Here is a 14,102-nt window from a genome sequence, read left to right as displayed (position 1 = left end):
AACTTGCACTTCCCAATTTCTCAATACTAGATCGGACATTGCCCTCTCACGTGTGAGGGCCTCCACATACTGCTTAAGAAAACTCTCCTGAACACTTTTGAGGAATTGCACCCATCTGATTAGGGTGCAATTCCCAATTGCACCCCATAGGAAAGTTAAAATCCCCTACTACAAAAACCTTATTAGACCTGCAGCGGTCTGCAATTTCCCAGCACATTTGTTACCTAATTGGTCAGTAATACCATCAGACTCAGTTTTTATGTCAGCACCACTTGCTCCATCTCAATTGCTGACACACATTTCAAAAGATATTATCCGATTGATATTTTTATATGACCCAAATCCCAGAATAACATTTTTGTATTGATTTTAATATCACTCTAACAGCTATTAAGAATAATTTCTCTTATAAATATAGCTGAGGCACGTTGTCAGCCACAATCTTAATGAAAGCAGGGCACGCTTGTGTGACCTTTGATTGCTTTTATTTCATATGTTATGTTCTTAAAATATCAATAAATCGTTGGGAGTTGCCATACAAAGTTCCTAAAGGGCAGAAAATAACCAAAATAAAATTATTAAAGGTACAAAACTAAAATTATAGGAAGATCAAAAGGGAAAATCTTGCCCAGATACTGGTGGCCATGGTGACCCAAGAGCACTTGGAAGAGGGTGTAGAGGAACAAAATGGAACAAATGCAATCCATGAAAAATCTGGTAATTTTGTAAGATAAGGAAATGATGGGCACATACTTCAGTGCAGGAAGACGACTGGATATTGCACTTCCTAAGGGTACAACTAACTTGGCATTTCGCCAGCCTTGCCTGCTAATTCTAAATTGTGCTATTTATGTCCCAAAGTGCTCCTGTCTGGTCAATAAGTTGTACTCAATATTCATCTTGAGGGGTTTATACGTAATTATTTTTAAAAATCATTTACCAACATATTTTGTTTTAAGGAAAACACGACTGAGAAATGATATCATTGTGTCTCTTATAAGACTTGGGATAAATACTTCATAACCCTTATTAAAGGCAACAAAATTAGTCTGAAGAAAAAGGTAATAAAGAATCTAAAAATACAGAATCATAAACAATATTATTTTGTGCATATCCCTTAGAAATTTGAGAAGGTTACCTAATTAGACCAGGGTGGATCCAGTAAATATAATTTACTTGAAATATTCAAACGATGATTAAGACTTACAGAATTAATGGAACTGAGTTGGCAGAATTGGAAATTGGCTTATGTACAAAAAAACAAGGCTGATGAGAACTGGACAGCCCTCTATCTGGAATTAGCAAAACTTAATGGGATAATATTCTCAGTCCCCTGCTGTTTACATGATTAATTTATACACGCTGAAACAGGTAATTGCAACAACGGAAAAATTGCTGACGATGCCAAGTGGTGTGCTCAGGGGAAATGAAGGGGGCGAGGACTGTGAAATGGGTGAAATTAAGGGAAGCAGTGGGGGGAGGGGGAAGACATGGAAGTAGGACAAGGGAATGAGAACATATCTATGCAGCAATTGTCCTGGACCTCCTTTCCACGACACCATCACCATGCTCCGTCAATTCATGTGGTAAAACTACATGCAACAGCCACCCACATCTAAAGAATTTATGCACAAACATGTTTCTCTCCTCAAAAATTGACTCAGAAATGCAAGTCAACTGCATCGCCAAAGGAGGGAGGAAGCAGCGTTTATCATTTGAGAGGGGGAAGCACTAAAGAAATTTGGACAAAGTGGATCTGGTTAGGGAATGACAGATGGATGTATCTTTGTATAAACTGCAAGGATAAATTAGACTTAGCCCTGTTTTTTTTTTAAAGATACTATAATTACAACTCCAAGAACTAATGTATTCAACCACGACAATAACTTTATTTAAAATAATCCAACGGGTAAGTGAATTGCATATTTGTGGATGTATTGGAAATCCTTTCATTGAAGAGAAAAAAAATAAAGTGCAGCCATTATGAAAAATGGAGGACAGCCTCTAGCAACTCGTATAACATTAGCGGTTACTTGTCATAACTTCAGTTACCGCAGAGTTCCCAGAATTACAAGTAGAACTAAAGTCGAGAATGCTACCGTGGACTCACATAGAATACAGGATTGCAAACATATGTGAATCTACATTCTAGTGTTTCATTGAATGCACAATGCGTAAGTGAACCATTGGTCTTTTATATTTGTTAGTTACTTGTTCCCCTTGCCATCTCATGAAATTATTAGCTGAAGACCAAATTAGTGAACTTCAGCTACTAAATAGTTGTTAGACGCGATTATTGAATATACACCGTTTAACATGGATTCTAAAAAGTTTCTCCCTCAAGTAGTTAAGCCCATATCTTACTCCTTTCCTATTCAAGTACCTGCTCAAATGCCTTTTAAACATTGTAATTGTTTGTCTCTTCCACTTCCTCTGGCAGCTCGTTCCACAGCTCTCTGTAAGAAAAGGTTGCTCCCCAGATCTCCTTTACATTTCTCAGCACACCTTCAAACTGTGCACTTTAGTTCTAAACTCTGACTGTCTCCTTCATCTCAGCCCCTGATAATTTTATAAATCTGTCTTAGGTCTCCGCTCAGCTTCTTCTGCTCCAGGGGCAATAAATGCAGCCTATCCAATCTCTCCTTTTAAGTTAAGTACTCTATTCCAGGCAACATCCTGGTGAATTACTTCTGAACTCTTCATAATGTTACCGCATCCATCCTATAGAGGGATATCCAGAACTAACAATACTTTATGTGTAGCCTAACCAATGCTTTGTACAGCTAGTGCGGCCTGCCCAACACTTTGTAGAGCTTTAGGTTTTAATAAAGCTTTAGATAAGCTGCTGCACAATAAATTACTTTATAAAAGATGGCTCTTGGAGATAGGCCAAAACCTAGCTTGGCAGGGCAAGGATTGTTATTAATGAGAAGTACTTTGCATGGAAATCGATCACAAATAAGAGTTCCAGAGGGATTCATGCTGGACAATTGCATTTCACAATCCATCTTTTAGATCCAAATATGTGGATAACGGCTGCAAATTCACAGATGACACCATCTATGACAGAAATAAAAACAAACTGATTTATATGCAATGGCGAAAGTGTCAACTTTTGTAAACATAATAAAATGGTGCATCATACACATGGTGCAACCCAATGCCAAGGATACAAATAGTGTATTAAAGTGAAGTATATCAAGTAGGAATGCAAGACCAATGTTTTGCTGATTACTGAGGCAAAGGAAGCATCAGGATAATTCGACAAAAAAAAAAATCAAAGCTTAATTTTAGTTCACTTGCGTTGTTATCTGAAACAGCGCACAGTTTTTGTCATTGGAGTTTGTGACATTGAAGCAATGGAAAACTATATCCAGCTGAAAATCCCTGCCGATCAGGACCAGCATAGACCCTTTCCTGATGATTGCACTGAAATATTTGCAATGATTTGCAATGGGCCTGTGTGTAAAATAAAACAATTATATAGGAGAGGTGAAAACAGACAGCTATGGAGGTTTCTTCATACAAAAGCCAGCTAAAGAATATGGACAATTTTTAGTAGATGAGTGCAGGTTTAGTGGAATAATTCAGTTAAATAATCTGCAGAGCATATCTCCCACTGCAGTTAATATCAACGTATACAAGGCAGTTCATACTTGGATCCATTTTTATGGAAAAGTGATCATCTAGAATTTCCTACGACACAGTGGACGGCTTGATTGTACTCATGTCCAGTCTTTTCATTGACTGGATAGCACACAACGAAAAAGCTTTTTTGGTGTAGCTCTGTACTCGTGACAATAATACACTAAACTAAATATCTGTTGCTTAAACTACGTCCCTACCCAATCTGTCCATCATCATCATCATCTACAATTTCAGCTGAATTGGATTATATATGTACAGGAGAATAGACTTCCGAACTGAACACTGAATTTTTCAACTTGAGATAACTTGCTCTCTTGCATTATTAGAACAGCTGGCTTTTGCCTCTTGCCATTCCAGCTCATTTTCTATTTTCCTTTTTTGGTTGTATATTCTGGCCTGCTGGGCATGTTCCACTGGTTTACGATTAGCAATACAATACAGACCCCAAAAAAAAATCGTTATCTGATTTTAACTGCCATTTCATTGCCACGTTTAAATAGGTCTCACCCTGTCAGAGATTTTCCCTTTGTTCTACCAAACCCTTCCTTGCTACCTAAATTGAACATGTTTTCACCCTTTCCCAATTCAGATAGAGAATCCCACGCACAAACCATTAACGGATTCTCTTTCCACAGAAGCTTCCCAACCTTCTGAGTTCTTCTTGCACTTGTTTATGTTTCATTTCACAATCTACAAAGAAAAATGAATGGCTCCTCCACAGAATCAAGATATTGATTAAATTATAACAATTGTAAAGATCGTTGGGAGGTTATTTTTTTATGCCAAATATAAAAAACATTGTAATCTCACACAGATATTTTAAGATATGTTTCTGTCACTTAGTCCAAAGTTGAAGTGATGAAAAGGCTGACTGCTCCTCCAGTATGCCAAATTTTACACCAGAGTCACTGAAATATTACTTTCACAGGAACAACTGAATGACACTTCATTGTCTTTGAAGGGCTTTGAGCTGATAGGAGGTTTTGAAAGATCCTCACGTTAAGAGCAGTCATTCTTTTGTTGCTGTCGACGATGCCAAGTTTAAATTATTTAACTTTACCATTAAAGATACTGTATCTGAATTTAACGAGTTAATCACTTTCCCTGCGTGTTCCTTGTAGCAAACGTTAGTTAAATGTTCTCCCAATTCCATGACAATGTTTACATCAGAAGCAGAAAATGAGTAACATCTAATTTGGTTAAACAGGGCTAAGTATAATGATGTGCCATACTTAATGCAGTTAATGCTTTTCAAGTGCTCAGACTGCTGACGTAGATGTTTCATAGAAACATAGAAATTAGGTGCAGGAGTAGGCCATTCGGCCCTTCGAGCCTGCACCGCCATTCAATATGATCATGGCTGATCATCCAACTCAGTATCCCGTACCTGCCTTCTCTCCATACCCTCTGATCCCCTTAGCCACAAGGGCCACATCTAACTCCCTCTTAAATATAGCCAATGAACTGGCCTCGACTACCCTCTGTGGCAGAGAGTTCCAGAGATTCACCACTCTCTGTGTGAAAAAAGTTCTTCTCATCTCGGTTTTAAAGGATTTCCCCCTTATCCTTAAGCTGTGACCCCTTGTCCTGGACTTCCCCAACATCGGGAGCAATCTTCCTGCATCTAGCCTGTCCAACCCCTTAAGAATTTTGTAAGTTTCTATAAGATCCCCTCTCAATCTCCTAAATTCTAGAGAGCATAAACCAAGTCTATCCAGTCTTTCTTCATAAGACAGTCCTGACATCCCAGGAATCAGTCTGGTGAACCTTCTCTGCACTCCCTCTATGGCAATAATGTCCTTCCTCAGATTTGGAGACCAAAACTGTACGCAATACGCCAGGTGTGGTCTCACCAAGACCCTGTACAACTGCAGTAGAACCTCCCTGCTCCTATACTCAAATCCTTTTGCTATGAAAGCTAACATACCATTCGCTTTCTTCACTGCCTGCTGCACCTGCATGCCTACTTTCAATGACTGGTGTACCATGACACCCAGGTCTCGCTGCATCTCCCCTTTTCCTAGTCGGCCACCAATTAGATAATAGTCTGCTTTCCTGTTTTTGCCACCAAAATGGATAACCTCACATTTATCCACATTATACTGCATCTGCCAAACATTTGCCCACTCACCCAGCCTATCCAAGTCACCTTGCAGTCTCCTAGCATCCTCCTCACAGCTAACACTGCCCCCCAGCTTAGTGTCATCCGCAAACTTGGAGATATTGCCTTCAATTCCCTCATCCAGATCATTAATATATATTGTAAATAGCTGGGGTCCCAGCACTGAGCCTTGCGGTACCCCACTAGTCACTGCCTGCCATTGTGAAAAGGACCCGTTTACTCCTACTCTTTGCTTCCTGTTTGCCAGCCAGTTCTCTATCCACATCAATACTGAACCCCCAATGCCGTGTGCTTTAAGTTTGTATACGAATCTCTTATGTGGGACCGTGTCGAAAGCCTTCTGGAAGTCCAGATACACCACATCCACTGGTTCTCCCCTATCCACGCTACTAGTTACATCCTCGAAAAATTCTATAAGATTCGTCAGACATGATTTACCTTTTGTAAATCCATGCTGACTTTGTCCAATGATTTCACCACTTTCCAAATGTGCTGCTATCCCATCTTTAATAACTGACTCTAGCAGTTTCCCCACTACCGATGTTAGACTAACTGGTCTGTAATTCCCCGTTTTCTCTCTCCCTCCCTTCTTAAAAAGTGGGGTTACGTTTGCTACCCGCCAATCCTCAGGAACTACTCCAGAATCTAAAGAGTTTTGAAAGATTATTACTAATGCATCCACTATTTCTGGAGCTACTTCCTTAAGTACTCTGGGATGCAGCCTATCTGGCCCTGGGGATTTATCGGAGTTTAATCCATTCAATTTACCCAACACCACTTCCCGGCTAACCTGGATTTCACTCAATTCCTCCAACTCCTTTCACCCGCGGTCCCCTGCTATTTCCGGCAGATTATTTATGTCTTCCTTAGTGAAGACGGAACCAAAGTAGTTATTCAATTGGTCCGCCATATCCTTGTTCCCCATGATCAACTCACCTGTTTCTGACTGCAAGGGACCTACATTTGTTTTAACTAATCTCTTTCTTTCATTAAAGTGTGTAACTGTAAAGAGAACATGAGCTCACCTGATACGTGTCCCATAGCCGGATGGTACACCGCAGGGGAAGCTCCCTCATCAGTAAGTTATTCATCCATCGAAAAGCAAATTGCAGGTATTCAACTTCTGCTTGGTGCAAGTGTTTGTGTACTTGCTCTGCAAGGGAAAAAAAAAAACTTATTTTATGGTACTCACTAAAGATCAATTTAAAAATCTGTTACATGTCAAACTACATGTTAAAATGTAATTTGAAGACGAAGACAAAAACAGAATTATTCTCCAGATTTAAAAAAGAATGAGATTTTCTTCCTTTATATCTCCATTCTTTCTCGCCTTTGTTGCAATATAGCGATGATCCACTACTACCTAGCCCAAACGAGCATTCATCAAGGAAGAGTCAAGACTGGCTGCCAGCAAGCTCTTTCACCATAAGGGCATCATATCCATCTGACATTAAGCAATATACACATGCTTTATCTCTTCGATACATCACTGACTAAGGATAAAGAGCAGAAACCCAGATTAATCTTTCTCCTCCAAAACCAGTAGCAATTAAGCCCGATTTCATTTCCCTTCGACGATGAACTCATTCATCACAGAGCAGATCAAAGGATTTTCTGATCTGTGGGTTAAATACACTGGCTGCCACCATTACCCAATAATTCAAGGGAAAAGAATCACTCATGTACTTCATGGGTTGCATTTCTGGCTTGCCATACAAACTAAATTACAATATTACAATAAACTAAACTTCAACTCGCATAAAAATCCACTCATTGCTTAAATTGGTTTTGCATTGGTGCAGTTTTTTGGTCCAAAAATCTGCAGAGAGCTCCTAATACTTTGAATTCAACCATTAAATTCCATCACCTTATTTAAAATTAATACAATGCACATATAATTGAGATGACATTAAAGGATTGTCCACGGACAACATTTTCTAAATTTGCCCCAGAGAAAATTTCTCAAACTATTATTCAAAATGATTGTTAAGTAGGAAATAGAAAAACAGGAACTGGTTCACAGCAACTAATAAGCTAATATTAATTCCCCTTAATTATTATATACCCAGCAAGTGACGACAGGCATCTACATCTAAAGATGATGCGGCCAATCATCCCTTGTCTGCAATCTTCTCATACGCTGCAATTGATACAAAAAATATCACTGGAATTTCATTCTAAAAATAGTTATTTCTAAGCTTAGTTTAGAAAAGGGAATAAAACTGTTGAAATTCCTTACCCACAGGGGATTAGAGCACTATCAGCACAAAATTAAACTGACTACATAGAGCATGAAATGGTCAGATAATTCAAGTTAACAGATTTAGAGAATCTCAAGTGAATAATTGTTCATCTTTCTTTGTGATCTTTAGTGCTTTGAGTTTTGCTATTAACAGAATCATGGGTATAATTAATTTTAAATCAGACACCTGTAATATATGATTATAAACAAATGGAGATATAATACAAATGTAAACATTGTAAAAATATGAATTTCATCCATAAAATGCAAAATGGAAGACAGATTTGATAATTAAAAAATATTAGCCAAGCACTTTTGAAATAAACATTTGAAATTTAGACTTGTGGTAATCTCTGAGTAACAGCCGAATTTCAGGAAAGGAATACCCAATTGCTCCCAAGAAATATGATAAAGATACAGAAGAATATCACCCCATACTCAAAACTTTAATTTTCTGTTCCATAAATCCATACATTGACCTTAATCACGTGCCTACAATGAAGTACCTAACCAAAATGGCTTCCTCAAAATACAAATGTACAAAGCATCAACTAATCGACATTCAGTGTGCGCATAAAGGATGCTAGCAACACTTTCACAAAACCAAAAAAATTACAGATGTTACATGACTGATGAAGCCGTGGTACAATTGTAGATTACACACATCAATATTTCAGGCAAGTAGAGTTTTTATTCATCGATCGTTCATTTACAGGAGGGAAAAGGCCAACTACTTTACTGCTGCAATCTACACGTTTTCCAACAATACAAAGCCTGACATTTTTCAAATTCAGAGATAAGTCCAAGCTAAACTGAACAGGTACATGATCAGTAGCTTCAAACATCATCTTCCCTGCATGATCATCAGTTAACTTCCCAAACCTTGCTTTTGATCAGGGTTTGATGGTCACAAGCCTAAAGCATTCCTTTGTTCAGTTAAAGCACTGCGTACTTTGGTAAAGGCACAACGAACAAGTCCATCATTTTCAATTACTTCATTCATCCATGGCTCTTATCTTGTGCTCAGTTAATTAACTCTCCCCATCACCTATATTTCCTTGAGATAATATGGACATATTATCACATCCCAATATATTTCCACAATATACTTTTATGTGCCCCATGCCTGGCTCTTGTTTTAACTTAGGCTTCTGGTTACCATGGCAACAGCCTCAGAGACTATGTTAGAGCTATCCCCGTTGCAACTGAGACAATTCTGAAGTAACATCCATTATTTCAAAACACATTAATACACAGACTGCTCTGTAGGTGTAACTTCTAATGATAGTGGCATTATCATTTGAGTATATTCCTATTTCTAATCCACTTGCTAGCTTGGCTATACAAAACAAATGCAACTTATTAAGTGTAGTAGAACCAGACTTCTGTCTACCATACGCTGCATGGCATAATAGCAAGTTATCTTAACATACAATTTTCCCATATTCATAATTAACTGAGTTCAACACCTTCAACATCACAAGTCCAACATGATGCTCATCATACATCAATATTATTAATGTGCAATGTAATGGATGAGTGGGATTACTTTCTGCATTAAAATGTATTTAAACTAGTTGATTTTTAGAGATACAGTGCGGAAACAGAGCCTTCGGCCCATCGAGTCCGTGCCGACCAGGAATCACCGCTAACAATAGCACTATCCTGCACATTAGAGGCAGTTTACAAATTTACCGAAGCCAATTAACCCACAAACCTATATATATCTGGAGTATGCGACAAAACCAGAGGAAACTCAAGAAGAACGTACAAACACTGCACAGACAGCACCCGTAGTCAGGATCGAACCTGGGTCTCTGGCGCTGTAAGGCAGATGTGAAAATTGATTGATGTGTATGATGTAGACATGTCATTTCCACTAGATATTCTACAAATGATGCATCAATTATTCATAGGAGAACAAGCAGCAAAGTAAATACATGCAATCTATTCTGATAGTAGCCACTAGACATGAGAGACTGGAATTTCCTATACTGGTACCAAAATCAGAGAATAAGTTCTCTGTTGCAATAAAACATCATCATGGATAAAGTCCTGACACAAGAATGACTCTAGATCAGGGTTGGGGTACCTTTTCATGTTGGAATGCGGCATTGTTAGCTGTAATCTAATTTATTTATTTAGCGAATGCAAAGTCCTTTAGCCAAGCAGTTGCCTCTTGATCTGCTGTATGAAGGGTGACAAGTCCTCCTTTGAGTCTTTGTTGAGGGCATGCTTCAATGAGGTGTTGCATTGTTTGCTGCTCTCCACAAGCACACCATGGGGTTGGACTGCTGCCCCATTTGTGAAGGCTGGCCAAGCAGGGGCCATGTCCAGTCCTGAATCTATTCAGCGTCGTCCACTGCTTCCTTGGGAGATTGGTGCCAGGGACCGGTAGGGTGGGGTCTGACACCAGATGTTTATTTGGGACGTCCTTGGACTCCCATTCCCTTTTCCAAGCTGATTGGATGGTGAAATCAGCTGGTGGTGGGTTCTTCCAAATTGGTCGTCTAGATGGAAGTCGAGCAGTGGGTGGGTTGAAGATGTCCATGTGAATTGGCAGATGAGGGGAGTTTTTGGTCTTTTGGAGCATCCTTTGAGTGAGGACTACTCGCCGGATGTGTGGAGGGGCTATGTTGGATAGGACAGGGAGCCAGGGGAGTGGTGTTGAGCGGATTGTTCCTGTGATGATCCTCATTGTTGAGTTCAATTGGGTATCCACATGGTGTGTGTGGGATGACCTGGACCAAACAGGGGCACAATATTCGGCTGAAGAAAATGCAAGGGCTAGTGCTGAAATGCGCAGTGTGGGGGCTGCTGCCCCCCACTTTGAGCCAGCAAGCTTACTGAGGAGATTGTTTCTGGACTTCACCTTAGCTGCTGTTCTTTTAAGATGTTCCTTGAAGGATAGGGTCCTGTCAAGGGTCACTCCGAGGTAGGTTGGAGTGGGGGCATACTTCAGTTTGGTCCTGCTCAGATAGATGTTTGGTTCTCTTGTGGCTTCTGCATTGTGGAGGTGGAACACACTGGAGACCGTTTTTTCTGGGCTTGGTTTTAGGCGCCAGGTTTTGCAGTACTCGTCCAGTTTAGCAAGGTCTTCATTGAGCACCTGTTCCAATGTTCCAAAATCTGGTGCTTGGAAGGCCAAACAGATATCATCTGCATAGATGAATTTGCGGGATTTGGTGGTGGGTAGGTCATTTGTGTAAAGGTTGAACAAGGTTGGGGCTAAAACTGACCCTTGCGGGAGCCCATTCTTCTGCATTCTCCATGCACTCTTGTTCTGTCCTAATCTAATAAGTAATCTAATAAGGCTGCATCGAAGAAACTTCAATTAGATATACTTCAAAATGTACATTATTTTGTAACAATCTAACTACTATGTATTAACTTTAAGAAAATGAAAAAAAATTGTTAATTCTAAAGTTAACTAACCTTTTAATGATTTTGTTGTGCCTGCCTTCTGGAGTCTAGAGTAGCATTAGAACTAAATCATGAGTGTTAACAGTTGGTAAAATATCCCTCATGACTTACTAATGTTTTAATTGTGACCGTCAGTCGGGGAGGATTATTTCGTTGAATCTTCTTTTACTCTTTGGTATTTAAAATACATTCATTTTAAGATTAAAATAAAAAATAATAAAAGACGAATAAAAAGCATATTAATAAAAATAAAAGGATTTGTTCTACAAAATTTACTCTGAAACTCCTACTGTAAGACTGAGTGATAGAAATACCTGAAAAAATTAGAACCACTTTAAAAATACACCACGACAAACAGACATTTTATTTGTAATCGGTGTTCGTTTCAGTGTTCGTTTTATACAAAATCCTTTCCATCAGATTTAATGGTTTAATACCCATTGTAATTCTGAATAGAGGAGGGTAATTCTTTTTACAGCTGGTGATAATATCATTTGGTGCACTGGGAAAAATTATTATGCGCAACACACAGAACATAAGATTGTAATTGCAAGTTAGATTAGAGAAGCCTCAGAGATTTACCAAGCGCTCCAAGGACTGCATCAGCTGCTGGTGGCACCGTTTGCAGTAAATGGTCTTGTGAACAGCCATACTAAATCTGGGGCATCTGCATCCAGCTGTAGAAGTTGTTAACTCAATCTTCGTATGTTTGATAATAACTTCAAATATGAACAGCAACAGTAACAAAATATCACTAATTCCTCTTTAAATGTCAGTCTTAAACTTGGAGTAAAGGGCCTGTCCCAATTAGGCGACTTTTCAGCAAACTGTCTGCGACCTTCAAGCTCGGGGGCACTCGCCTGAAAAACCGCGAGCTGGATCGACCGTCAGCGCTGAACACACACACATACACACATATCACAAAGGCGGGGGCCAGGGAAAGCTGGGGAACGCAATCTGAAATTCACACGGTGCAAAGCCAAGGTGATACCCGCGATGAACAGGAAGGTTAAAGACAGCTAGCACAGTGTACGGGAAGTTCTTTAAAAGAGCGGGGAGGAGGGAAGAAGGGGGGGGAGAAGGGAGGGGGGAGATGGAGGGGGAGATGGAGGGGGAGATGGAGGGGGAGATGGAGGGGGGGGGGGGGAGAAGGGGGGAGGGGAGAAGGGGAGGGAGGAGACCATTTTAAGAAGATAGACAACTTTTACTAAGCCAGAGATACACAGCTGTGAAGTTTATTGGGCATTTAACATTACCGGTCGGTTTTCCTTAGTTCTGAAAACTCTCGCTTACTTTTTTTTTCCTCAATGAGCCAATTAAAATGCCCGGTCAGCAAAGGAGATTACCTACGGCTACCCCGACTACCTACAACGACATGGCGACCCCACTACCACTGCACTACGAGTTCAAAAGTATCGATTTTCTCCATGCCGACCAACTTTTACTCACAGGAAATTTTTCAGCTTGTATTTTTAAGGCTGCGAGCAGTAACCACTATGCGGGAACTCCTCTCGACCATGAAGGAGACTTACCAGTGACCACCTACGACCATGTGTCGACAATGCTGCGAGCTTGTGGCGAGCGCAAACTCTTCTAAACTCGCAAATAAGGTCGCCATAGTGGGACAGGCCCTTAAAGCCCACAAAAACATGAACAACCATGGTTCAATCCTAAACTCACTGTTGTCTGCATAGAGTTTGAACATTCTTCAATCAAGGTGCAAGGCAAGAGGTCCTCTGATTTGCTCCTATATCGTCTGGTTGAGTTTATTGTCATCTCCACGAGCACAGCAAGGCACAGGTACAATTAAAATGTTGCTTGCAACAGCATCACAAGCACATCGACTCAGACACACAAAAACAAATAGCACACATTACTAAAAGAAAGTAGTGCAAAATAAAAACAAGACATTCATGCAAAACAGGGGGAGAAAGTCCATACTGGTGCAAGAGGTGTATTGCAGTGTTCTGTTGTCGAGATACGATTAGGGTTGTGCAGTCGGTTCAAGAATTTGCCAGTTGTAGGAAAGTAATTGTTCTCAAACCTAGTGAGACTCTGTACCTCCTGCCCAGTGGGAATAGTGGGAAAACGGCAAGGTACAGACAGTGGGGATCCTTTATGATAGATGTCGCCTTCTTGCAGATGCATTCGATATAGGGGAGGGCTGTGCTCGTGATGGACTGGACTGAATCTCCCCACTTCCTGCAGCCTTTTGTGCTCCTATGCATTGGAATTGCCATACTAGGCCATGGTGCAGCCAGTCAGGATATTTATTATACTACATCCATTTGAGTCTTCAGAGACTGCTGATTCTCTCTAAACTTCGAAGAAAGTGAAAGGCACTTGTGCGACTTCTTCATGTTTTAAACTTGCAATTTATTTTTGCAATGAATTAATTTAACAATGAACACATTAGAATGAACTTGACAGACTTGCCATATACTTCAGGATATTAACTTGAACAAAGTAAACGTTGCTGGATAAATTGTGCAAATGCTCTTACATGCATTTCTGTCATTATGTAAATGTAACCATGGTAAAAATGGTTGAGAAGGAAGAAAGTGGAAGTGTCAAACAGAAGTGCTAGGAATTAGCAATACCAATGTTAACTGAGGATACCAGTCTTCTATATTGGTAGCTCTGAATCACTATTAATCACATTGTTGC

At 39.9% G+C, this 14,102-nt stretch overlaps 1 protein-coding gene across 6 annotated transcripts in view; it reads right to left on the bottom strand.

Annotated features, from left to right (window-relative positions):
* The window catches only part of tbc1d22a (TBC1 domain family member 22A), a 191,005-nt gene that overhangs the window by 66,249 nt on the left and 110,654 nt on the right, over positions 1 to 14,102 (bottom strand). For all 6 annotated transcript variants that reach the window (XM_033039757.1, XM_033039760.1, XM_033039759.1 and 3 more), the window contains one exon: positions 6,796 to 6,923. In XM_033039757.1, coding sequence (XP_032895648.1) covers positions 6,796 to 6,923 — 128 coding nt within the window. The remainder of the gene's footprint in view (positions 1 to 6,795; positions 6,924 to 14,102) is intronic.

Source organism: Amblyraja radiata, chromosome 21 (genome assembly GCF_010909765.2).
Source record: "Amblyraja radiata isolate CabotCenter1 chromosome 21, sAmbRad1.1.pri, whole genome shotgun sequence".
Taxonomy (NCBI): Eukaryota; Metazoa; Chordata; class Chondrichthyes; order Rajiformes; family Rajidae; genus Amblyraja; species Amblyraja radiata.
The sequence above is the reverse complement of the archived record's forward strand: the minus strand, read 5'-3'. Positions and strand labels throughout refer to the sequence as shown.